Raw genomic sequence first — 27,226 nt, 5'->3', positions numbered from 1 at the left:
TCAGACTCACGTGGGTGCACGAGACCAGTGCGTAGTCCTTCTGGCAGTCGCTTCGCGCTGATCACTAACGAAAACGTTAAAAGCCCGAACGGAAACGTAGATACAAGTTTTGTGAACGGAATAGCTATCGTGCCAAATACATAAAGGATACCAATCGGATATTTTCTCAGTACATTTGGAATGCCACGCTGGTGGTTGTCTTTAAATTACGCTCGGAAGATACAAAATTCAAGAAGAAATTTCTTTATCAGTTCAAACGACCAGACAAGAGCTATACATTGCCGGACGGATATTTTGAGGCTGATAGGCACAGTAATTGTGCGCTACAATATCATCCCAGATCCGACAAATAATAAACGTCGAACATTGTAGCGAGGGAAGAATTTCAGCTCAACTTGTGCAAATGCGGAACTGAATCTTGAACAAAACTGATGTCGAGACAACTTCAGATCAAATTATCCATTAGGTCGGTAAAGAATGAAAAAAAAAAAAGAAGAAAGCGAACATCTTTAGGCATGCCTATAGGCACGCCTCACATATTCATATTCATACGAATGGGGGATGCGTATATAGAAACAGATGAGCACCTCTTCAGCGCAAACCAGCTTCAAGGACGCGTAATGGATCTGATAACAATATTTAACCACATGGATTAAATATTTCTGTCAAGTTTCCTTCTTCGGCATGTGGTGAACGCTTCATCCTGCTTGCCAAGCCGTTGGTGCAAACATAAATGTACAAGTTTCCCACAATTCGTTTTTCTTTATGCGTGATCAGTTCACTCATAGGCCAGTGTTCATTATTTTTTTTTTATTCGCGCGGTAAACCACTGCTAATAAGCATCCAAATTGTTCGATCACGACCGAGACTACCCGCCGTAGTTGCTTAGTGGCTATGGTGTTGGGCTGCTGAGCACGAGGTCGCGGGAACGAATCCCGGCCACGGTGGCCGCATTTCGATGAGGGCGGAATGCGAAAGCACCCGTGTACTTACATTTAGGTGAACGCTATAGAACCCCTGGTGGTCCAAATTATTCCGGGGTCCCCCACTACGGCGTTCCTCATAATCAGATTGTGGTTATGGCGCATAACATCCCATAATTTCATTTATATTTTCAGGGCCGACACACCCACCTGGTGGCCATACATTTGTATGGGCCAGGACTTTCGTTATTTCGATCCTGAAATTTGTCTTCACCTGCGGGCTCTTAAAACTAGGCTGGTCAGCAAGCAACGCGCCTAACCCCATGGGATGCAGCGATTGCTTTGGTTTCTTTGCGTGATGGTGCACTTGAGAATAATAATAATAAAAAAACGGACGTTAAACCAGAAAAGCAGGAAAAGAAAACAGAACGGGAGAGCAGCAGTACAATAAAACGTAAAAGGATCTCGAATGAAACGTATAGCCACAAATCAGTCAAAGGGCAAACGCGAGTGCCAGATACGTCAAAATCAAAGGGCAAGGTATTCTGTTCCAAAATGTGTCACGGGGCTACAATTAATTGAATATCTCATTAATAAGAACACTCCGACTTATTGAATACTAATGAAGTGTGGATGGTAAACGTACTTAAGTGTTTCCACTAATATTGGATGGCGTGCTGCCGTTGTTTTACGCATTTCTGCTTCAAACTCGCGCTTTTAGTCTTTCCGTTAAGATGTAACATGATCCGGAAGCGATGAAATAATATCCGAGTTGCTAAAGAGAACTATTTGATCCCAATAGGACGAAATTGAATAGCACGAGATCTGATTAGTCGTCCAAATTTTTATATATTTAGCCGACAAATGACGTATTGACAACTTTTTTTTACAATATTTAGCTTCCATGGTGACCGATTAACTTTCGATTCCGATAACTTCTATAACTCGTGCGAACACTCAAACTACAGCGGAAACAACGATTTAATCTCAATATACAATCACGTTCGACGCATTCTGCCGTTTCATGTGCCGTTTTCACCTAATTAAGGCGCAAATTGGCATGAAATTCGCGCGACCGCGAACCATCGCCGTTGTTGCTCGCAAAACCAGAAAGCACGAATTCACGTGAGATCTTAAACCATTACAGCGGAACCAGCGAGACGGGTACAAAGTGCACTACTAAACTGTCCATAACCAAAGTAATCCCATCGGGAGAATAATTTCTTGCTAGTAGGTGATGCATCCCTACAAACAGCCAGAACTTGGAGCTGTTATGAGGATGTTATTCTTTACTTAAAGCCGGTCTACTTCGTACCTCCTCCCCCTTTGCCCTCGCTATATTTTCTTTTTCAATGTTTCAGTTAGTGCGTCCCAATTGAATGTCGGTTTCTAAGGGACTCCTTTTTCTTCACGCCACTCCGGCTCTGAGAACGTACCAACGCGCCAATTACGTATGGTGCGATGCATGTATAACGCATGCTGTGAAGAGCTTACGAAAACCTCGAAGGCCGTGCTTGAGAAATAAAACCTGCAGCGAAAAATAAAGGCCCCAATGTGCGCACGGTGATATGCCAACGACGACCTTGAGTCTCGCGTAAGGTGCACTTGAAAGCGTGCAATCCATTTACGCCAGCTGTTCCGACATAGAAATTATCATGCACGGCGACATTCACATCCATGCAGCGCGCCCATAATGACGTTCCGCAATCACGCTTCCCGCAGAACCAAGCAATTAGTTTTTAAGTGACGCAGGGTGAACTGAGATTGGCATGAACGTTGTACGTACGGTTTCCCACAAAAATTAATATACAGGTAACTCTGACACTCCAATCGTTCAAATCAAATTTTGGGGTTTTACGTGTCAGAACTACGAGCTGATGATGGAGCCCGCCGTGGTGGGGGACTCCGGAAATTTGCAACACCTGGGGCTCTTTAACGTCCAGCTAAATCTATGTACGCGGGTGTTTTTGCATTTCGCCCCCATCGAAATACGCGGCAACCATGGCCGCGGGATTCGATCTCGCGACCTCGTGCGTGGCAGCCCAACACCGTGGCCACTAAGCAACCACGGCAGGTATTTCAAACGTTCGGCTCTGCGGTGGGAAGATTGGCAGACACTTTCATTTGTCTAATCTGTTCTTTTGGTTAGATGTTTCTTGTGCCGTCGTTTGTGGCGCTTTACTTATCTAAATTTTCCGGCAATCCAATAATTTTCTAAACACGGCAAGGCAGTAAGTATCTGCGCGCATGTGTAATCGTCGCGAAAATCTCGAATTTATGAAGCGATATTTTCTCAACAATGATCAATTTACAGAGGCGCGTTAGCCATTCCAAGCCAGAAGGATGAATACTTCCGTAGGCACTCGCACCACAGTTCCGTTCAGTAATTTTTCTACGGAACTCTGTGGTTGTACTGTCAGCACAAATTCAGAAGTAAACAAATTCCTAAACTACTCCCATTCGTTGTTCCGCTCCCAGATTCGCCCGTGTTTGTAACAGTGGCCCAAGTCAGACTTCAGAGTGCACTCTCGGGACCATTCCGCGCTTAAGAGATTGGCGGCGGAGCCATTACACGTGGCACTTTCGTGTAATTGCGTGTAAAAGGCGTTCCGATTAGTTGCTGCCTGCTCGCATTGAAATCTATGCTCGTGTGCGGCGCGCTCTTCGAGCGACCAGCGGGTGTGGAGGTCAGTGTCACGCCCCACCCCCCCCCCCCCCTCGCCCCGGCGGGGATGTCACTCACCGCTGCCTAAAAACGGCTCGCTTGCCCGGTAGTCTTCGAAGACGAGCGGCGTCCCGGCGGCTGCCGCAGCCGCGTCCGCGCAAGCATTCATGTCTCGCAGCTGGCGCCAGGCCGCGACGTGCGATGGGGCCGCGGTTATGTCGCGTGGCAGCAAAGTGAAAGGCGACAGGCGAACGCAGTTGTCGCCAGCCACGGCCCTTCAGCGTCGACAGCGTCGCCGCGAGCTTTGCTCCCGAAGACCTCGGCGCGTGCAGGTGGCTTCGGGCGAAATAATGGGCACCACTGTCTTCGATCAATGTTGATGATTATTATTTTCTTTTAAGCTCCCGGACTCCTTCCTTGGTCGCTCGCCAGAACGTATACGGGAGAGTCCCCGACCTTAAGCGGCGGTGGCGGCGAGTAACTTCGTGGTTTGCCGCGTGGCTTGGCTAACCTTTCGTCGAGGTCTTCGAGCGCGTGATGGACGAGTGCGCGGCACTCGCGCTTCTCCGGCCTTTCTTCCTCCGCAGCCTGGGCTGTGACGATGCGACGTTATATGTCGTCACCTATAGCATTAGTCGAGATGCGAGTCGTGCAAGGCTCTTTCGCAAAGCGGGGCAGTCCAGCTGGGTAATCGACGGCTTCAGTCAGCCTCGGAAGCACGTTTCTTGCGGCGAAACGCTTGGCCCTTGAAGTATCTTCGTTCCCTACACTCTTGCGTCTTCACCAAACGCGACTGACCGCACTCGTGAATCCTGCTGTCTCGCTTTGTAGAGCGGGACACAGGTGGTGTGGTACTGTGTATTAAGAAGACGTAAGCACACCTTCCGAATCAGGTTTCCGCTGCGTATCCGTTGTTCGAACTTGTGTTTGGGTTGCACAACACGCTGTTGTAAAGGGGTTATGCTTTGTTATGGGCCAAATGAGCAACAAGAACACCCAAACAATTATTGCTCTTGTATCGTTGGCCTAAAGACATGCGCCACGAACGTTGTGTTTCCGGTGCCCCTCGGGGACCTTGCACATATCACCGTTTTTCGCAGTGAAGACGGCCAACCCTCCTCCTAGACCCTTCACACGTCGTCCCGTCGACCGTCACAGTAGTGCTGTCGTTCGCTCGGCGATGCGGTTCGCGGAACCCGAAGCCGTTGCCCCACCATCTAGTGTCTTCCTTCACTCCTCGGGTCGAGCACCTTTTCGGCGGTTGGAATTCTCAAAGCGGCTTCTTTTTCTTTAACGAGTTGCCCCGACAACAGTGTCTCTCTTCAACTGCGTCTCAAGGGCAATTTGAAACCCTACAGCTCCCGCTGCTGCTTTGCCGAGCCACTTATATTTCGCGGTCTCTCTTGCACCACAACCTCTTCGGTGCACTTCGTCCACTGGCACTCGAGATTCCTGCGGCGTTTTACGACCTTTCTCAAGGCGTCGCGACCATGGCGACACTTGGGGAACGTGACCGCCTGCTCTACGCTAGGCGACAAGGCTAATAGCGGAGCTCACCGTTCTGAACTTACTCGTTGAAGTGATCTTGGCTTGGCTAAAGTGACTTCCTCAAAACACGCGCGAGTAGCTGTCTTCACGCACGAGATTGTTCTTAGGCACTATACCTTGTGCGCGGGGCTTCCCCGAGTGTCTCTCTCTCTTCTATCACCGGTCACTCGAATATCGCGGTGCGCTTCTCCACCGATGTTCCACGTGTAGTGCTTTCGAAGCGCCTGCAGTCCTTGCCACGGCACGTGAGCTAGAACGATCTCGTCGTACTGAAAACTGACACTTGTTGCGTAGCGCACACCTCACTGGCAACTCTTCACCATATTCTTCTTCTTTCCTCACGCCACACGAGAAAAAGAAAATACGGTGTCAACAGCGTGTAACCGATGAACTGGCTCGGCAAACAGCGGTTCTCTGTGGGGATCGCAGTCAGCGGCGCACTCCCGAGCAGCTAGCCCGGTCATTCAGTAGCATCTCAACGGGTGCTCTCGGCGCTAGGCCGCTTTCACACGCTAGACACGCTCAAGCGCTGTATCGGCGCGACCGCTTTGGCGACGCATATGGAAAGGAAGTCGAGACGTTCTGGCGATGTAACGGTGCTCCCTGCACGCGTTCCTTGCGCCATATCGCGAAGGTCTCTTTCTTTCTTTCTTTCTTTCTGTCCCTTGTTATTTTTTCTCTCTTTGCTTCTTTGTGCTGCCTTCGTCCTTTTTTTTCTCTTGGCACTTACACGACCGAGTGAGAGCCCATATCAGCTTGGCGGAGCCGAGGACGAGGGGTCTCCAAAGAACGCGATCTTGGCGCGACGTAGTCAGTACAGCGGGGCATCGGTCAAGCGGCTGGAGAAAGGACGCCGCTCAAGGAGGTTGGAGAGACGCAGCTGGGGCGGAGACGTAGCATGCAAAGTGGGAGATACAGCGAGGCATCTGTATCGCTCTATATGCAAAGAAGAAGAAGAAGAAGAAAAAAAAACGTGTTGGTTTAATGTTGCGGCATCATCTGCGTTGCGACTTCGTTGACGACAGAGTTTGAACCACTGGCGGATCCAGAGGGGGGCATCCGACAGGGGGGAGGCCCTCCTCTAAAGTGCCGCCCCCCGCCTTCTTCGTACCCTTCCTTCTCCCCACGCTCACAACATGCTGGTGCTTATGCTTTGGCAAAAACTGAGCGCTCAATATAACGTACGTCCTGCTGCATACGACCTGGGGACATCTATCGAAGCAATATAACGACGTGCGAGGGTGAAGAGCACATATGACATGCTTTCTTATTTCTCTCTCTCTCTCTCTCTGTCATATATACATATATATATATATAATATGAGAGAGAGAGAGAGAGAGAGAGTTTAATTGGTGCATTGATTACTTTGCTTTTTTTTCTTTCGGAACGAGCACTAGCTAACCACTGTTTTAAGCTCGTAACATAGATCCCGTAAATACCCCACGCTAACGTTAGCCCTTCTTTTTCGAGAAGGGCTGGACATCACCCCGAGCAGCGTGCATGCCGTTTTGATAGTGGTGCTGAAAATCAGTTCAAGGCACCGGCACGAGTTGCTGCCCAGTAGGCCGTAACGTTGCTTTGAATAAGTTAATCCCGTCTTCGCGTCTATTCTTCACTGGGCATAACAAATGCGTGTATAACGAACGCGCGACAAAAGTTCGTCTAAGTTCGCTATAGGGTAGTTTGGTTACAGCGAGTCACTTCAGACGTCGAGCCATACTTTTCGCATAAGCCTTTTCCTTATAAGTGGGCTCAGCTGCGCACCGAGGCATTACTCACGCTCGCAAATGTAATAACACGCGTACGAGAAGCGCGTTTCGCTTCGCTTTCACTTGTCTACTAAAGGTGTCAGGCTGTTAGCCCCTATCGTGGACAAGCGTTAGCTACATGAGCAAGTTTCGTTGTCAGGATGTGTGACGCCGTCTTGGGTTGCTTCGTGCAATGCAGCGCTTTGCTGGTGACGGCTTTACGACCACCCTTGTCTGGGTGGCACAGAAGAAAGAAATTATTCTTACGACGGTCTGTGGGCCGAGAACAGGATGCGTTGAGTCACGTGTCACGCTGCGGTTTTGTAAGCTCCCTCTGCTATTTTTGTGTTACCGAACTTTGTAACTCATTCATTGTTTACTCAGACAGAAAGAGGGGAGAAATCGTGTATAGCGAAGGAGGCGGTCAAAGCCTGTCGAGCCTAACCTAAGTCCGGTTTGTTTGACGGCTGCCGCTTCTCTGGTTTGCGCATACATTTGCGGTTTCCGCAGGGCTTGCGTACACTTGAATGTGTTCGTAAAATATGTGCCTAGCAACCATGGTTTTGTGTTAGTAATGTTTAACTAGCAGGGACGGCAGTCCTTGTTCGCATATCCTGTAACGTCGAGAATCACGAAAAGCCGACGCGAGCATGAGGTGGAAATGTCGCTTAGCGTCCGTTCAAGGTTCGTAGAGTGAATGTGATTCGGTGATGGAAAGCCATCTCGATCACTCGGCGACTTCATTTTTCCAGGTTTTGACACCGTAACGTGCGTTAAAACCACCGAACAACCTACCCCTACAGTAACATGACTGGGTGAGCGACGACAAGACATGGCATCGTTCTCAGAAATGGCGTTTGCACACGTATAGAAACTTTTCCTCGTTGAATCGATGAGAATTGTGCAAGCCATTTTTTTGTTTGTTCGAGTGACGAAATTCATCGCGTTTGTGTCGCCTTTTAGAGACGGCAAACATGCGTACGTGCTGTTTTAGTATCGAAAACCTTTGCTGTTGGATTTATGCTTAAGTCCCAGTTCCGTTCACGATGTGCGTGCCAGCTTAACCAGTATCGTTTATTTGTTTTATAACAGGCTCCTCTACTCGGTGGCACGCGCTTCATATGTCGTCTGTTGAGAAGGGTACCCCTGAAGCTGAGCCGAGCTCCTGGTACTTGAAATACTTTCGAATCGTGAAACGTGATGTGCCACACATTGGCTGGTTTTTGTAGGCAGGGATAGCTGGGGATAGGGATAGTTAGAGATAGGGAATGTTAGGGATAGCTGGCGTTAACGCAGCCTAAACCTCCACGTGTTTCTACATTTACAATAAAATTACAAAGAAAAACATATTCATCGAGGGAGCCGTAATGGTAGGGCTGAACGAATCGCGGAAGCATATACCGTACAAGATTACGAAATTCTTGGTGCTTTCGATGCAGCCAGGATATTGAGGCGGTGAACGGGTGTCGCCTTCTCGCCACTGGATTGCCTGGCGTAGTACATAAATCCAGTGGGCCTTCTCCCAAAGTTCAGATGAGCAGTTGGAGTAGGCACAGGAAATGAATGAATGAATGAATGAATGAATGAATGAATGAATGAATGAATGAATGAATGAATGAATGAATGAATGAATGAAAATAATGCAGACTTGTGTTCATTCATTCATTCATTTCCCCTGCCATCTCCAACTGCTCATCTGAACTATAGTTATAGCGCGACCTATTGGGCAGCATTTGAAGTTCTGAACATCAATTCACATCGCGAGTGACTAGAATAGTCGCTATGTGTACAATCAGTACACGTAAAAAAAATTAAAAAAAAACCATGGGTATAATATACAACAACTGTATTTAAGACTGGGGCAGAGTGCACTGCACCAAAGAAGGCGCCGAAGATTTGTGCAAGTTCGCATGATCGTACGTGAAGTGAGATTACGAAAACGAGCACAACAGATGGTCTGTCAAAAAGATGGCGTGGTTGTGAGTTTGAGACTACAGTATCTTTGGAAGTGGAGGTCGCGGGGCACACCCACAATATGCGTTCTTCATTCGAGCGGTGGCTCGCAAAGTCGCGAAGAAATTCTTGAAGATTGTAATTTCTTCCATCCCATGTTCTCTGGAGAAAACATACCTAAAGAAGGCTTCGTAGCCGCAAAAACCGGCATTAGACATGGTAGGAACCAAGTATAGAAAGGTTAGCTGCGAATGTAGTCTGTTCCATTTTAGAGGAAACGATAAATTCTAGTGACTCTGAAGCAGAATTTTGATTTAGGTCTCGAATATTTCGCATGAATTCTCAAAAATTGGCAAGTAAAGAAAATTGAAGCAGGAAGTTTACAAATCCGTAATTCGGCACGTAAAGCAGACATCGCAGTTCTCTAACCTGAATCTATTAAAGCGTCAAAAGCGGACAACCTTGATATATGAATTTACAGTTTAGGTGAAATTGTTGAATGTTTAGCAGGGTTTCGCAAACGTCCCACTTCCAGTATCTCTCAGTATGAATTTTATTTGCTTTAGATGTACATGTAAAGTTTACAGAATTGACATATAAATTTTTGTTACAGGGTTGCCAACATTGTGCTACAGTTTCTCCAAATTTCCAACTTCCAATAGCTTTTGTAAACAATTGACCGCCTAAGTAAAAAAATTCGCTTACAGTCACGAGAGTTTACGCTTTTCTTTTAAATCAAACAGAGTTCATCAAATTTGGCGCAGTGCTTGCCGCGAGAAACGATTTCGCCGTTCCTATGTATTTAGACAAGAGTCCCCGAGCTAAGGCTTCCTCTTAGCACCCAAGCAATAAAATATATAAAAGCAATGGCACTCTGTGAATGAACTGAGAAATTGTGGCTAAAGTACAGATTGTAGTTTTCACAAATACACGAGCACAGGTGTCATTCTAGATACGTTTCTTGTGGCAATAAACTTGACAGTTTGCAGTTTAGTTATCTGCTGCTCTTGAATTCACGACGAAGTTCGAAAGACGGAGTACGAATCTGGACAATGAACGTGTGTCTTCTCATTTTATGCAACTTCCAATGACACATAACGAACAACTGAACTGAGCTGAACTGAACTGAACTGAAGACGAACGACACAAACATTCGAGATATATAGGGAGGACAACGTCGCGCAACCGAACGTCTGAACTAGACTGAAGACTAGCAACACACAACACTTGAACTGGACTGATGACCAACGACACAAAACACTTCAGCTAGACTGAGGGACAACGCCACGGAACGTTTAAAACTCGACTGCAAACCAACGATATATAGCCCTTGAACTGGATTAAAGACTAACGGCACTTAAAACTTGAGCATGACAAAAGGGCAACGTCCCCCAACAACAAAGATTTAGACTAAGACTGAAGATCAATGACACGTAGCATTTGAACTGCCCTGACAGCATTTTAACGGCATGTAACTAACACTTGAGCCAGACTGATGGCCAAGGTCACGCAATTAGCATATAAACGATACCGATGACTAACGACACGCAACGCTTGAGCTAAACCATGAACACTTGAACAAGACCGTAGACCAACGACATGCAACAAGCACTTGGTCTGGTCTGAAGGCCAATTACCTATCATAAGCACTTGAACTGAACTGAAGTTTCTCAAGGTGTAGCAAAACTTACGGCACAGTCGAAGCTCGCCTCACAAGGGTCGTCACGATGAAAATCTCGTTTACAAAGGCGCCGAATCATGGACAACAGTCTATCCACGCGAGTACGTGCATTGCACGGAAACCGAGACTTAAAAAGCATAAGTGCGCTAATTGTAAGGGAGCAAAACTGCGCCCTTTATGTTAAGGCAGTTATGAAAGAACTCTTGTTGCAGTTTCTTGTTTAGATTTCTTTGACTCTTTCGCGCGTATTCGTGATCGGAGGTTACAGCGGTGTCACACGGCGCACTTCCGACCGAGACAGATCAGGATCGAAATTCTCGACCGGAATCGATTCGCTCCCGCAGCCGGCGCGCAGGAGCAAATCGAAACCGAGAAATTCGATCGCGATGAAGCTCGATCGGGATGGAAAGTGCGCCGTGTGACACCCGTGGTGGACTTCGGCCACAGGTGATTGACAGGCGGCGATGTTAAAAGGCGTTTGTTTTTGGACACAACAGAGTTGCGAAGCGCTTTGTCGCCGATCGCCAACTTTTATAACTCTTCAACACGCACTTGCTACCGCAGTAACGGTTTAGTTCATTACGAAATCACCCTATGAAACAACATATTCTCACCACTACAAATATACACCGTAAAGGGCACCATTCCTTTAAACAAGTGAATAGCTATCTGGAGGCGTTCGGCTATCGATTATATTGACAATCATATTGATGCACCAAATAAATAATTTATTGTCTTCTATACCCGAAACAAAAGAAGAAAATAAAAGCTTAATGCCTGTGACAAAATAAATCGCTTTGGCCGAGACAACGACAACGTGGTCTTCATTAAAATTTACCTAGATGCTCAAGGTTCTGCCTGAAAACTTGTGACAGGAATGCAAACGTAATGAACAAGTGACATACGACAAGATGCCCAAAGCGGTTTTGCATAAGCACTTATTGTGCGTCGTAATTTAGCACTCCTGGCTCTTCTGACCGTAGCACGCTGACAACGGTCGGAACAACTCTTTCCAAACAGTTAAACAGCGATCATTTTGATTAGATAGCGACTTATAACGCTCTGTAAAAGCAAAACTTCTTTTAAAGCGTGAGCATCAAGAGTGTCGAAGTTGAAAGAAGTGTATGTAAAGTGTGGGAAGCCGTTCCCGTGGTAGAGATATATGTATATATACAGTGCAACTGACGATGGTCTGATCCGGACAACCCTTAGTTGCGCTTCGCTCCTCGAAGAGGCAGGACGTGTGACGAGTGAGTTCCTGGACAACACTTTGCAATGCGCTGAACGCGCTTAAATCATGCATCCGGGACCTCAAAGACGCGCGACGTTACGCTAACGCATTTCTGTCGCTTTAGACACCTGCTTGTCATGTTTTTTTAAATAAATGTTTTTCCTCCTCCTCTACCGCATTTACCGCTAAATGGCCACTGATTACTTTTTCTCAACTTTTTTACCCTTTTCTGCGCGGACATTTATCTGGCCGAGTAAATTGGGCCGATCTCGGAGGCACTGTGTCGGCCCACCAGGTGACCAAAGGTGGTGGTGACCTGGTGGGCCGACTCTGATAGCAGTGCACGGCATGCGTCTTCACAAGTGTTCTAATGCGGTTTGTCAACGGGCCGATCCCGGAGGCTGCGCAACTTATCAGGATTGCAAGTCAGGCCAATTTGGTAATCGAACAATCTTCAACAGCCCCGCTTACGACAGTTCCCTGTGGTAAGTGGGAAGCATGGAGAACGCGAGACATGCACTGTGCAAATGTAAATCAGGACAGCGCGTTTCCTCTTTTCCTCGCTCGTCCCTCTCGCAAGTGGGACTGTCGAAGATTGCTGGTTATTGTGCCTGGCGATCACTCGCAACCCTTTTTTCTTTCTCCCGGCACGTGGCACGGCACCATCCATGGAGCCTTTGTGGCCGCACGGACCCTCAAGTTTCACAATATTGTGCAGCGTCAGAGTTCCAACACGCCTCATAGCGTTAACCAAGGCAGTTCAGACAGCATATCTGAGCTAATTTACCGGGAAGCTATCGCTTGGCTTTGACCATCACCTCCCCATGGAATTTTGACAATTTGTTTTTTCAAGTGAGTCGTTTCACATAAGTTTGCGGGTTGAAATAAATTGGTCCTTACCAAGTCCTCGCCTGTGTGGAACTAGTACCGCACGCGTACCGAAGGTTCGATTATTTCTACGCGGCAACGCTTCTTCCTGCCCGTAGTAAGATGTAGGTGGTACCTTCGGGGATGCCTTCTCTACTCGAGAAAAGTTTTGTTTCAAACCTTCACGGTATTCTGTTTAACAAACATCGTCATCAATTCCGTTCCTTCTAATTTATGTTGTTTTTTTTAGTTGCGGTAGAGTGCTCGCGCAGTCGAGAACCTGCGTGGCGGTAAGGAAAGAAAAGAAAACCCAACGCACGAAACTCAACGCATGCGAATGTTCTGAAACATTACGGCATGGAACTGTTCTGGCTAGCAGCATCGGAGGTCCGTGGCTGATTATGCAAACTACCGCAGCGAGCGAGGCTACAAATTATTTGCAGGGCTTATTATATATTGGGCCCGAATGTCGTGAGTTGAAGCCAATGTGACAAAAAGAAAACACATTGCCGGCTTCGAACAGTCTTTTAGAGCGTTCTGAAGAAATGTATGAGCAATTTTCGTTCCCGCTATTAAAACCGCGCGTGCCCGTTTATCAGCCGAATTACCCTAATATAGTCTGGATCAGCGCCATTTATCTCAATACTACTCAAGTTCGGGTCACGCGTCTCCGTTTATCGTAGTCGTTATCATATAGCTTTCGTTCGCTCTGTTCGAACAGATTAACGTTTAAGCTCATCACGATTAGGGCTTGTTTCTTCGTGTAATTTGCCACAAACCACACATTTTACCTAACGGCAGATAAGTGGTGGATGCAGCGTGCACGCGTTAGCAAATGGTTACAAGATTGATTATCACATGCCGGTGTTCTTAACGCGCGGCCACCATTACGAAATGAGTTTCGGCGTGCAGCGGAAACCCCCTAAATATGAGAGGAACTCACACGCCAATCACGCGGCAGAGACACCTCAGAATGTCGACATCACAGGTTGGGAGGGAGAAATGAAAACAAAACGACCGCCAGGTCGCTGCATTTCGCCTGACGAGAGTAAGTAATCGTTGGGGCTGCAGCTACCATCCTGGTTGCCTCGCAGCAGCTCGAAGTCCGAGCAGGCTCGAAGTGAGGAGGTGAAGCTGTGGCCAGTTAGCCTAGATGCTTACAACCACAGCTGTCCTGGGGTCGTAATCTCTAACTGCAGCAGCAGATGCCGTTCTTGATTACAGAGCTAGCTTTGAGTGACCGTAAAGCTGGCTTTACGTGTTGCCTTGCCTCATGGCACGCACAGTGTACATGCGTGTTTGTTCTTAACAGCCTCTCGCCTCAGGGCGACACTGAGTCCTCCACTATTTGTTTCTTTTTGATAGTTTTACATGTCCACCAGCATTTTTTTTGTCAAGTAGTTTTTATCACCCAGAGCGCTTTAGCCCGCACAGATGTGAAACGAAGTAGCAGGTACCAATGTTTCCATGCCCTTCATTTGAAAGCATGCTAAATCTATCTATCTATCTATCTATCTATCTATCTATCTATCTATCTATCTATCTATCTATCTATCTATCTATCTATCTATCTATCTATCTATCTATCTATATCTATCTATCTATCTATCTATCTATCTATCTATCTATCTATCTATCTATCTATCTATCTATCTATCTATCTATATCTATCTATCTATCTATCTATCTATCTATCTATCTATCTATCTATCTATCTATCTATCTATCTATCTATCTATCTATCTATCTATCTATCTATCTATCTAATCTCGCCGACTACCTCAACTGGTTTTGGCGCTGTTTATAACGAACCGTTTCCCGTACGTACGAACCGGCCTTATCAAATCGTTCTCTCACTAGAGAAGGAAGCCGGTGCTGAACTATATACTCACGCTCCGGCGCAGTACTGCTTGACTAAGTATCAGTGAGAAAGTCACTCGTATAATCGAAGGTCACTGCGCGGATTTGCTGTCCACTTCATTCGGCGAATCGCATAAACAGCACACGTACAAGTCAGCCATTGCTTAATTATATATATACTGCGCAACATTCCATTACGATACCTTAAAGCGAGTTAGTCACATACAGCACTTTTGCACGGAAATGTTGCACTTTTTTTCTATTTGCAAGATCATTTCTCCTGCGTTAAGACCAAGGGCAGTCGTTTAATAACATTTTTTATACAGCTAAGCTGTTAAGGGCTAGTTTCCCGACTATCGTGTCCGTGTGTAGAAAAAAAACTATCATCAGCAGCAATGGCTCGAGCGTCGTCGTCGTCTTCTTCCACAGCTGGCCCGTTACCGCTCGTCATTCCAGCGTAGAATTTCACTTTTGTCGTCCTAATGGGGAGACCGCGTTTACTAGAGTATGAGCCATTGCTCGCAAGCTGTAATGGCAGGCGGAGGCTGCTAACCACGCTTTCGAGCAAGCTCCAGACACCTAACACAAGCGACAACGGCGGACTGCGGGTATACCGTCACTGACGTAGTTCTCTCCGTCGCAGCCGAACGTGTGTGTAAGCTCATTAAGAAATACAAAGACGTAACCAATCATCGGGAAAGACTTCAATGAACCTTCAGGATTTACCCAGTGATAAACACAGGGGTCGCATGTTTCAGCTTCGCTGGTTAACCATCTCTACGGAGTGCTTGGCTTTCTTTGGTTCTGACCCCCAGTTGGTGGTGTCAGGTTCTGGCCGTTTACAGCCAACTCGGGACACTAGATACCGCTAGTTGTCACTGTTTTCTTTTTGGGTGCGGCAACATGACATATCAGAGCTTTCAAGGGTGGCAGTTATGGTGTTGCTATTGGCTGAGTTAGCCTGGCAGACCTGGCCGGCAATTGCTCTGCGTGAGCGTCTCTGTCAGCGTCATGAACATGCGTCAGGGCGACACAGCAACTCCATTCTCTCGCAGATATATGTGAGTATAGAATGCACGAAACTGTAATGTGTATTTTTGTCCGGTCTTGCGCGTTAAAATAATTGCCCCGCCCGCTCGGGAGGAAACTCTATTTCTTCTCAGGTGGTCCAGAAGCACCTCCTTCCTCTCAGAGCAGAACCGGTTGCATTACCAGATGAAGGGCTCCATATCAACTCCAACTTTGCACTCACTGCAGCGTGGAGAGGCCCTCCTGTCGACCTTAAAGGCCCATGCCCATGGAGTGTATACAAACCAATCACGTTCTTCTGCTGTGACGAAAAGTGGCCGTTTATAATAACAGAGGGCCAGTGTGGCGTGTCCCAAGGGCACCTAAGTGGCCACGAATCATCCGTGTGGAATGATTCACAGGCACTCCCATTGTTGATTGGCTTGAAAGCGCTTCATGGGCAAGTGCGATTTACCAGCTACACCAACATGCGAAGACATTTACAATGGAACATTATTTTAGTCTTTAGTTGTTTTTTTCTTTTGGAGGGGTTTATGAATGTTTTAAAGTGGAGCCAGAAATTGATGGCAGAACTTATTTGGAGGCACGCCACGATACGTTGCTGAACTGTCAACTTGGAATCGGTATGCACGAGGGCGTTCTGTGGGAGTCTGTTCTCCCAGTTCGCGAGGAGAAGCAGCAACACCGGCACTATCTGCAGCAGTCCAAGAGATCAGGCAGTCCAAACGGTCAAACCGTGTAGTAACGAAAGACGAGACCCAACACGGGCGCCCGCGGCACAGCCCTCAAAATACACGCTCGTCGATTCGTCCGTGTGGGCATGAAGGAAGTTGAGGTAATTTGCATACAGTTGCTCGAGCATCAAACAGCGGACGTCGGAAGATGACGCCTGTAGTGCAACCCAGGAATATTAAGGTATAAAATGGCATCCTGGGCGGACCTATATTTCGTTTCGGGCATGTTGAGACCGAGTACGCCGAGAGTATTTGCTGCCGCGTAGAAGTGGGATCGATGAATATAGTGCCGAGCCTTCCGAGAAGGTCCTTGCCGAGGAAGCACTCGCCCATTCGAGTGAAACTGGGTCAACAGCGCTTGACGGGCCAAGGATGTGTGCATGCGTGTAGCGCGGCAGACACTGGTAGATAACAGCAGCAATGCGACACTCCGGCGCATTACTGGCGTGCGCACCCAAGGTTTGGGCCAACCTTACACACAAAATCTATGCTGGCGATATACACCACTCTGAGGACCAGCTGGACGCTGCACCAACTGCCGCTGAGCAAAAGACATGGGGGGAAGGAAAGGAGAATACGGCAATGCTTAAAGTCTGCCTTTAAGACCAGTTCCCCGCAAGGAGCGCAACAACGCTTTCAAAGCCTTCTGTGCTGAGGACGGTCTCGGTCAGTGTCCCAGGACCCTTTCCTCCGACAAAGGGTGTTTTTCAAGATTAACACTCTTGAAATTTCTTTCCTGGGCGCACTGAAGCGGGGACACTCAAAGAGAAGGTGAACGATTGTTTCCTCGCAGCTACAGTCACCGCATGTAGGGCTGTTGGCCATTCTGATACGAAATAAGTAAGCATTCGTGAAGGCCGAACCAAGCCACAAGCGGCACGGAAGCGTCTCCTCAGCTCTAGATAGTCCTGACGGAAGACATAGCCGTAGATTCGGATCAACGTTATGGAGACGAGCGTTGGTAAATTTTGTCGAGTTCTACTGTGCAAGTGCAAGTTCACGTGCGAACGAACGAAGCCATGTGGCTGCGTCTGCTCTGGATAACGATATAGCTACACAGTGGAGGCCATCATGAGCAGATGGGGAGGGCTCATCTGCACGGTCGTTTCCGTAAATACATCAATGGCCCAGTATCCACTGATAAACTATATTGTGTTTATTCTCTACTGCGTGGTGATGAAGAAGTCTTACGTCAGCGACTAATTGCTCATACGGTTCATGACGAAATGGCGACATGATTCACTGGAGAGCGGCCTTGGAGTCGGAGAAAATTGACCATGTATGTGACGGTTCTTCAATTACGAATTCTAGAGCAGCACTGAGTGCTGCGGATTCTGCAGCCATCGATGATGTAAAATGCGATGTCTTGAATTTTATGGTGACGGACCACGCGGGAATAACCCCTGCTCCTTCTGAGCTTGCAAAAGAAACTTGACCATCCGTGTAAATGTGAAGGCATCCGCTGTGTTTCTCATGCCGGAGCAGCAGTGTAGCTTGTTGTACGGCTAGAAATATTGTGTTTTCTTTTGGATTCCAGGATGGTTAGGAGTGCTTCGAGAGCATGTAGGCACCACGGCGGTAATGGTGGTCTTGCTGCAGGCGTGAAGTTCGAGGGAGCACTGCACGATGGGAAGCAATAATATCGCCGAACGCCAGAGTGTGGCCTAGAAGCAGGAAGGGAGGCGAGGCGGTGTGATGGAATTCGGGCGACAGGCCTGATGTGCATTCCTAAGGCATCGATGCAAATATAAATTGGGATTAGGTGATCACGCGCGATGACGACAGTCGCTTCTGAAGATGCACATCTCGGAAGGCCAAGGTATATTCTCAGTGCTTGAGCTTGAATGGACTGGCGGACGTGTACGTTTGTTCTTCGGGTCCTGCCCAGCACAAGTAAGCTGTAGCGCATGAACCCGAGGAAAACTACAACATAAAGTTGAAGCATCGCTCGTACAGATGCACCCCACGACTTTCCCGCAAGAAATATTAGCACGTTAGCGATCATGGTGAGTTTCTTTTTCATGTAGGCAATATGAGGGCTCCAGGGTAGGTCGCGATGCATAATTACTCCCAGAAAGTGGTGGATCGTCTCATAGCTAATAGCCTCTCCATTGGGTTTAATGTCGTATGGGCCCATCGCCTTGCACGTAAAGGCGACCATCGAGCCCTTATCAGATGACAACTCTAGTCCCCGTCCTTGAAGGTAGTTTGACATCAGTGTAGCCGCTCTCTGAAGCCTGGCATGTAGTCTGCGTAGAAGCGTCACCCCTGATGCTCAGATGCAAATGTCGTATGCGTATATCAACAGATGCACGGACCGCGGAAGCACATCTACAAAGTCGATGAGCGCAAGGTTAAAGAGACTGTGGCTCAGGACTCCACCTTTAGGCATACGGCGACAAGTACAAGGTTGCGTTGTTGTACCATCTTCTCTTTGGGCAAAGAAGGTTCCGCCCATCAAATAACTGTAAATCCATTGGCAGACACGGCCCTCAATCCAATGTTCGCAACGACATCCAGAATAGCTTTATGCGATTTTCGTATGCGCCTTTCGCGTCTAAGAACATCGCCGCATATTATCTCTTTAGGCTTCTTTGTTGCTGTACAGACGAGATAAGGTCAATCACGTTATCTATCGAGGACCGTCCACGCCCAAAAGCCGGTCATAGCATCAGGGTAGATCTCGTTATGTTCCAAGTGCCACTCTAGGCCAGTCAATACCATCTTCTCCATTACATTTCCAAAACACCTGGCAGGTGTGACGGGGCGATATGATACCAGGCCCAGGGGAGATTTACCTGATTTGAGCAAAGGAGCGAGGCGGCTGGACTTCCACGAGAGAGGAACCAACCCGTTGCACCACGAGTCGTTGTATATGACTAGAAGGACACGCCGAGCTGGTTGACCGATATGACACAGGGCCACGTAAGTGACACCATCAGGTCGAGGTGATGAGAAACGCTTGCATGCTGCCAAAGCTGCTTGAAGCTCCTCTGCAGAGAACAGATTGTTCGTCCGGGAGTCTCTTGACGTAAGCGTGTTCCATAGATTACTCGTGGCAAACGCTGGCACCCTCAGGCAACCCTCAGGTAGAAGTCTTCTGCTAGTTCAATTTCGTGACGACCTTGGTGGAGAGCAAGGCACTTGAAGGGGGCGATGTCGCTGTGGAAATGTTCGTAGGCCACGTACACTTCTCCACATTTGAGATAGAGGGTTGTGTGTACCAAGCGACTCCCAGAAAGATTTCCATTTTAGAGGCTGGAGTGCATTGATTTGACGCTGAATCTTCTTCTGCAGACGTCTCGCCTCCCTCAAGTCGTAGGTAGATTTTGTGCGCCTATACCATCATTCAGCACGACGACGGGTTGCTCGGAGATGCTCCAATTCCGCTTCATATGCGCAAAACTGTGATACAGGTGCAAAATTACAGGCGTTATATTGAGTAGCAGCTTTGATTATGCCTTCTAAGCTTTGAAGAGAATCTTCTTTATTTTCCTGCCACCTTTTCTCTGTGAGTGACCTGTACTTTGACCATTCGATGCGTGAAGAATAGGTGATATGCAACTTGCCTAGGCCCTTGATCTTTATATACGTGGGAATACGGCCGCTTCCATGGGTTTCATTGTCCGCAAACCACCCTGAAATGTACAGCTATTAGCAGGGTCCTTCAAAGTATTGAAGGACCCGGCTACTACTTCAAGAACTCCTTACTGTATACGGTGCGATTCCTACGTTATACCTGAGTTTAAACGCTTCATCATATATCCGCGCTTAGTGTCTCTATCCCCTCCGCTATATCCACCACATGACCTGTATAGTGCGTCGGCTCCGCTTAATACGATAATACCTCTATACGGGCCGCTCCATCACACGTTTTCGCAGCGCAAAACCGTAGCGGAACTCCTCCATTCATATTCGCCGCAAAAAAGCAGAAGAAAGAATGGGCATGCATCTTACCTCTTTCCAGCGTCATTTGAATGAACAGCAGCTTAGCCCGCCGAGCTTTATTTTACCGCTATCCGCCGCCACTCGCGATGGCACAGTTGAACGGGGAGAACGCGGGAGGAGCACCGATCCATCCATTGTGCTTTTTATTGCCCTCACTGAACGCTTCCGCAATGATACGCTGTGCCTAGGATCGCCGTCTCTCCCTCGCCCTCCTCCTCTCTATCCCGCCCTCCGCCACCCGAGATTCACTCGGGATCTCCCGGTACGCGAATAGCATCCTGCTCGTTGCACAACGAGCGCGACGTGGTGGCGTTGTTAGTACTCACTCTACGACGGGCAGAGCGTGTGCGCGCAATGGATTGTCTGCGCTGTCCCGACTAAGAAGACACGTCGTGCGTGTAGTAGCATCGCGCATGATCTCTAAGAGGAAACGAAGCAAGAACCCCCCCCCCCCACACACACACACAGGGTACGCGCGACACGCCCCTGTGCGGTTAACTCGCAGCTTCGACGACCCTTCTCCGAAACGAAAGAAATCCCCGGCCGCGAATGGCTGGGTGGATGCAACATTGCCCCTGCTGAATGGACGCGAGGTCGGCGGTTCGTTTCCCGGCCAAGGTGGCCGCATTGCGCAGGAGCACAATGCGAGAAGAAAAAAGAAAAACTAAATCGCTCGTGTTTCGATAGTTTGGTGCCGTGGAAAGATATCCCAGAAGGAAAAGGCTAAACGCTCGTTGATTTCATACGCACAACTCGGGCTTTACGGCAGGGATGGCGCGTATCAAGCGTGAAGTCATCAACATGATCGGCAGTGGTCGAACAAGGGGAGTCCCACACCGGTTCTTCCCTTGTTAACCGACTAACGTTTACTAACGTCCCCATAAGTCCCCTTGGCGAAACGTTGGCTCCGGTTGCACATCCTTCATTTGATCAAGTTGATGACTTCAAGCCTCCGTCTCCCTGTTTATCTCGTTCTTGTCGGGACGTATCAGACGCGCCTGATGGGCAGCTCCCATGGTTTTTTTTTAATCCATGGAAGAAAACGTAGAAAATTCGTGCGCGCATGCTGCTCTAATAATTTTCAATATTTAGAATCAGGTAATATTAACTTTACACACTTGAAAGGGAGCCCTCACAAACACTTGATAATTTTAACCCCGGATGAGCAGACGAAACTGAAGCGTGTGCAGATTCGGTATACGTAAAATCACAGGTTAAGCGAACGGGCTGATTGACCGGAGTGAAGCAGACTAGCGACGTTTCTTATTTCTTGTTATTTCTTTATGCGCCAAGTTTGATAATTCGAAGTTCTGACTTAAGTCCGGGAAACGTGGTGGTGTTTAATATGCGCGGCTTAGCGAAGTATCAGTCGTCAATAATGCAGAAAATAAATTATTGATCCTTTACCATACTAATTCATTTTTGTGCCTAAAGTGAAGTGCAACTGTTCTAATACGAAAATACTCTCCATGTGCAGTAATAGCGGTCAGCAAATTACTTTTATTTTCTTTCGTATGGAATTATGTTTAAGCTGTGTGGCGCTAAACGCGAACCTAGAACACTGCGGCACGTGACAAGTCGAGATGGCAGGAAAGGCTTCTCGTAAATAAAAGCAAGATGCGTCTGCTTTTCATTCCTCCGCACTTCTAGAAGTAGTTCCCTGAACTTATTTATTCATTTATTTATTTATTGAAATACTCTGAATGCCATTGTGGCGTTAGAGAGAGGAGTGGTATTAGAAGCTCGAAATGGCAGCCTTGAATGATGCATGCTCACGGTTGCTGGCGATGGAGGCGGGGAGGTGATTCCATTCGGATGATGTCTTTGGCACGTAGGAGTGGAAGTGTATGTTGGTCTGGCAGAACGTCACTTATTCGGAAATAGTGAGCATGGTATGGTCGTGCACGAATTATTTAAATCGTTAGGCGTGGGAAAGAAGACAGACCACAGCACGAATGGGTCTGTTGAATTAAGATTACGATAAGGTTTTGCCTGACCTTCCGTCCATTTGTCTGGCCTCCTGTGTGACCACGAACACTGACACTTGAAGTGTTGAACAGTAATTGAGCAACAATGCTCTCAAGTTGGGGTCGGCTTTTTGAGTCAGAGTTACCGTTTCCACGGACGAAGACGAGTCTTTATGTCCGAACGCTGACCCGCAGCTTGACCGGACACTTGTCCGTTCAATGTTGATGCCTTTTTTTCCTACTTCCTTACCATCATATCGTCTCCAGTGCACATGGGTTGCGATTAAGGGCGCGTGAATATTTGAAGCTTTCGGATTACGAATCGAACATCGCCCCATTTGATTCGGTCTTAGAATCGAATAGGCACTCTTCGTAAGTACGTATGTTTTTCGACGACTTGAAATCGCCAGCTGTTCGTGCGATCGAACACAAAATTCGAGCAAATGTGCAATCTGTTCAGTGCCGACATGTCATAGTAGACGTAAAAACACGAGACGTCACGAAGTGTAGCCCACTACGTCGCTCAGGCAGCCAGACGTTTATCGGCTAAACCGCCATCACGCGCACTAACGAAAGAGGCCTGAGTATGTTGGGTTGTAATGCTCCATTTGTGCTTTCCGTGAACACCCATTCATAATTTGCAGCGTAATGAATGAGAGAAACTTGCTAACGTTGTGAATGTGCTTGGAAGTGAATATAGTTTTATATTAATGGTGGAAACAGCTGATAATTTATAAATATATTCGAAAACTATTCAACAGGTATTCAACGTTGGATTTGATTTTCTTTCGGCACTATTCGATTTGTATTCGATTCGGGCTTGAAATTCGAGACAGAACCGTAAGTGAAAGAATAGCTGTTTGCACACCCCTATAGTTGCGATATACACTGCAAAAGTCTGAATGACCTGGTTGATAATTTTGCAATGCCTATCAATAGCATTCGACCAACAGGAAGCTCTCCTAGTAGGGTCAGAAGTATCACTGGCTGCGCTACAATGAATCCCCCAAAGGAGGAATGAATGAATAAATGAAGGAATCCTCGTTCAGAGTTTTGACAGTGAATCACAATGAATCCCTGAACCTCGGCTATGGCGAAGTAGTCGCTTCAGATACAGCGAAGCGTTTGCAAAGACAGCAGTGGATTTTGGGTAGTCTTCTAAGGTGTCTTTGGAACGGTTTAGACAAGGAAGGGAGGAAAAAGTGGAGAAGGAAAGGCAGGGAGGTTAACCAGTTTAGCTCAAGTGGTTTGCTACCCTACACATGGGAGCGGGATGGGGGGGATTTAAGATGGGGAGGAGAGAGAAATTTTGTAGACGCGTATAGGGTACAGCTGCAGTGGAACATTCGCGCCACAATTCAATCGAAGCGTCCCAATTACGAGAGCTACGGACGATTGCAAGTTACCGTCCTCCCAATAGGTAATGGGTTTTCTCCTCAACTCGTTCGCCGAGCGATCGGGGCGAAGCCCCGCCTCCACGGGCTCTGCGTAATGATGTGAAGTCGTGTCGTGTACTTCCGGTTGTATTGAAGCCAACGCGCGAAGCCTGTACAATTCTCCGTTAGCCGCCTGGCCGTCGATCTCGAGTGAAAGCTATCCAAGCAGCATGCGTTCGCAAGCGTTCTGTTTCGACCCCAGTTTCGAACCGTCGTTCACTTAATAGGCCCAGGGCTTGAGGAGCGGTTGCGTACCGATTCAGCGAACAGACGGGTTTTGAGCCGTACAGCGATACGCCGTTTCTCAATCCCCAGCTGTACGTTGATGACGGAAGAAATGATTCGCCCTCGCCAGACTCTCCGGATTCCCCTGGCGGCGACAACGATTACCGGTAAGCGTAAATACGGAAACTGACCTTGTCTATTCGATACGGCTGCAAAGGCGTAGATGCTGTCACCGATCGGGTATTACCGACAGCCCGATTCGCTGCAGCCACTTCGCTCGTCTGTTGCCTAGCAGGGGGACGCGACGTTGCAGGTTGACATGTCGACAGTCGCGAGATTTGCAGCCCATAACGCAGTAAGTGCGATTCATGGTCCTCGCAAACACAAACCTCGAGGCCAACACTGACTGCGCAGGTCGCACCAACACGGAGCACGTTGGAACACATAAGCAGACGACACTTGCAGTGCGCGGTAAGCGCTTGAGTGTGGTGATAAATTGTCCTTGTATACTATTTCTGTCACATTTTTTTAGGCAAGCATATTAATCAATATTCCAACTATCACGAAACACATTTTTTCACCATAAACTTGGAAAATATCAACTACGGGTTGCCAGTTGTGTGGGTAGCCAATCAGATAGCTCGCCCTACTGACGTCGCGCGCCTCCACTACATTGCAAAGGACGGCGCGGCTGAAAACTCGGGAGAGCGACGCCGCTGCAATCGATAGCGATGCACCTTTTTTAAAAACCTCATAGTAAATTACACGCTTTACGCGGACCGCCTAAATGTGGTCACCTAATGATCAGAAGGACCCGCCCCGGCAACTCAGTACGGTTTGTACAAAATCGTCAGAATCGTTTCAGGGTCCCTCTCAATAAATAAATAAAGCACGAATACACTGAATACAAGGAAAAGTTTCAAATGACCTCGGGTAGGGCTAGTTAGTTGCACAGGAAACACTGGAGCGTTTCAGTTCAATGAAGTCATTTCACTGTGGCAACCCAGACCCCCAGGCCTTCCGGCGTGTGTGATAGCTGTTTATGATGCATGATCGCACGCTGGCTTGTGTATGTCTGCGAAACTATTTCTTTTTCTCCGGTTTGCGCCGTAGCAGGCTGAAAAAGCCTACGCTAACAACGGCAATAGTAATTCCGCATGTGTAATAATAATAATAATAATAATAATAATAATAATAATAATAATAATAATAATTTCATTCAATGTGATCAGGTAGAACACTGAAGTCTGACTGCCTGTACGCAGAAAAGTCTGATCAATTTTCTGCTATACATACCTGGCAGATCTGATATTTTTCCGCGCTAGGTGGACGCTGTGCATAAAAAGCTGCACCTGAGAAAGGAGCCTAATTTGCGGAAGCCCATAACCCCCTCTGTTCTTTGTTTGCGAGCAACAGCAAACAAAGAACAACGTAAGGCATCGTTATTGTAACATAAGTGTTTGGTGAACACAATTTGCAACGCGAACTTTTGCAACAGTAGGTCAAGGAGAGCTGTCAGAAGGAAGGTTTATTTTACAACATAGTACATATAAAGTAAAACATAAAGAACAAGGAATTAGAAGAGATAGATTCATTTTAGCCTAGGTACTTGTAAGTGCACCACAAAGCACCCACCGGAAATCAAAACCCTCCCGGGGCCTTTCTAGTCGTGGCTGATAGGTGCTCTTGCCGAACAGATCATAAGCAGGACAGCGCTATACCATCTTAATTGCCCGTACAGGTATCACGGCGTATGGCCTTGTTTTCTACGGAGTCACGCAGTGCTAAAACAAATAATACCTAAATATATTCGTCGCAGCACATACATACGTCAAGAGCACAATTTCTTTAATAGAGCAACCCTTTCTATGCCTCCTTTCTTAGGGTTTTATGTTTGGCGCATCTACTTGGTTGATATTTCACTAAGCAAAGTGCAGTTAATTATCTCACAATCTCCACAAACGGCCCGCTCTGCAGTCCGCGCGCCGACCCTAGTTAGTGTCATAGCAAAGGGAGGCCGATTCCGCAGACAGTATAATACGCAGTCACGTGGTTCACGTGGTGGGGGTTTCCGCGTCTTCAGTGGCAGGCTGGTAATCGCTATGTGGCAAAATGTTGCGTAGACTATAATCGATTGCATGACATTTATTTAGGCGCTGCACTAAACCTTCGCTTCTCAGATTTCAACATGTCGGTTGGATCTGCGTAATTTATTCTTGCGCACATCGGATCACGTTTACCAACAAGGTTGACCTTCCATAAAATTAGAGAGTTTCTGAATAGTGTTTGCAATGAAACCGATCACTACGTACGTCACTGCGGATGCTGCCTACGTTATCGGGCTTCTGCGTTTCGACGACACTGTTCCTTAGCGTTGTCGAACATGGCGGCACCCATGGCTCCCGTTTCAGCGCGAATCATCGCGGCGGCTATGCTCTCGCTGTTGTTGATGGCCAGTAACAGTTGAAATGAGCGTTCGCTCCAGCTAAATTCACCTGAAATGTTAGTTATTAGCGCATTGCGCGTCCAATTTCTGAGATCGTTCGGTGGTTCCGGCGACTATAAGCCTAACGAGACGCGTAGATGTACATAGAAACGACAGGCCGGTTGCTGATGGATCGTCTTTCCTTGGACATGTTTGGCACAAAGCACCAAACGGTGACCTGTCTTCTAACGTTTTCCTTACGTTTGCGTCCGCTGAACTAAATGTCTTGAAGGGACGCGCACCATACTGTCCCGTCAAAATGCTTGCGTTTAACGTAGGTAAGTAAGGTGACAACCGTTCTTCTAAAGCTGTCAATTAACGAAGCCTTCACAAACATGCGTCGTACGACTCTCAGCCATCGATGCGCTCTTAACTACTCACAGTCTCTGTATTTGTTTCGGGTAACTGCGTGGGAATTACCCAAGTACTTTTTCAGAACTCTCAAAAGTCGTAGGTGTACGTTTTAGCGATAAGGGATTCTGCTGAACACACACTTCTTTTAACTTAATAACGCACTCGCCGCAAACCTGGCATTTTTATACGTGAAATGGCCTTAAAGAGGCAAAAAGAAGGATCCCTTGCTGAAACCGATGCAACGAAAACATGTTACAGCATTATCGCTGATATATTTGCAACCAATGCCGACCATGCTACCCACGCACTTAACTTTAATACCGTTGTGTAGAGGAAAGGAACCATTACTCGACCATACATGCGTGGCATGCGCTCATGGCGCCACTCTCGCTCCCCGCATAGCGCAATCGGAGCTAAATTTAACATGGCGCGCGGCGTCCAAAGAGGCATAGCTCGGCAGTACGTTTGTCCACCAGAGCAGGAGTGGTGGCATTGAAAGAGCGCAATCTCGGGCGACACCATGCCTCCAGGAGGGGGCGTCATTTCTTCACATTAGTGCCTAAACACCCTCT

The 27,226-nt window shown here is 47.6% G+C and overlaps 1 protein-coding gene across 2 annotated transcripts in view; it reads right to left on the bottom strand.

Annotated features, from left to right (window-relative positions):
* The window catches only part of LOC126528239 (solute carrier family 2, facilitated glucose transporter member 10-like), an 84,963-nt gene that overhangs the window by 31,131 nt on the left and 26,606 nt on the right, over positions 1-27,226 (bottom strand). Inside the window, exon 1 of one of the 2 annotated variants that reach the window (XM_050176124.3) lies at positions 3,667-5,891. The exons of the other annotated variant lie outside the window; for it this stretch is intronic. Coding sequence (XP_050032081.1) covers positions 3,667-3,757 — 91 coding nt within the window. The 5' untranslated portion in view covers positions 3,758-5,891. Of the gene's footprint in view, positions 1-3,666; positions 5,892-27,226 lie in introns of those variants that run through there. 2 annotated transcript variants of the gene reach the window in all.

The sequence above is a fragment of the Dermacentor andersoni genome, chromosome 9, assembly GCF_023375885.2.
Source record: "Dermacentor andersoni chromosome 9, qqDerAnde1_hic_scaffold, whole genome shotgun sequence".
NCBI classification, from domain to species: domain Eukaryota; kingdom Metazoa; phylum Arthropoda; class Arachnida; order Ixodida; family Ixodidae; genus Dermacentor; species Dermacentor andersoni.
This window is presented reverse-complemented; position numbering and strand designations above follow the sequence as displayed.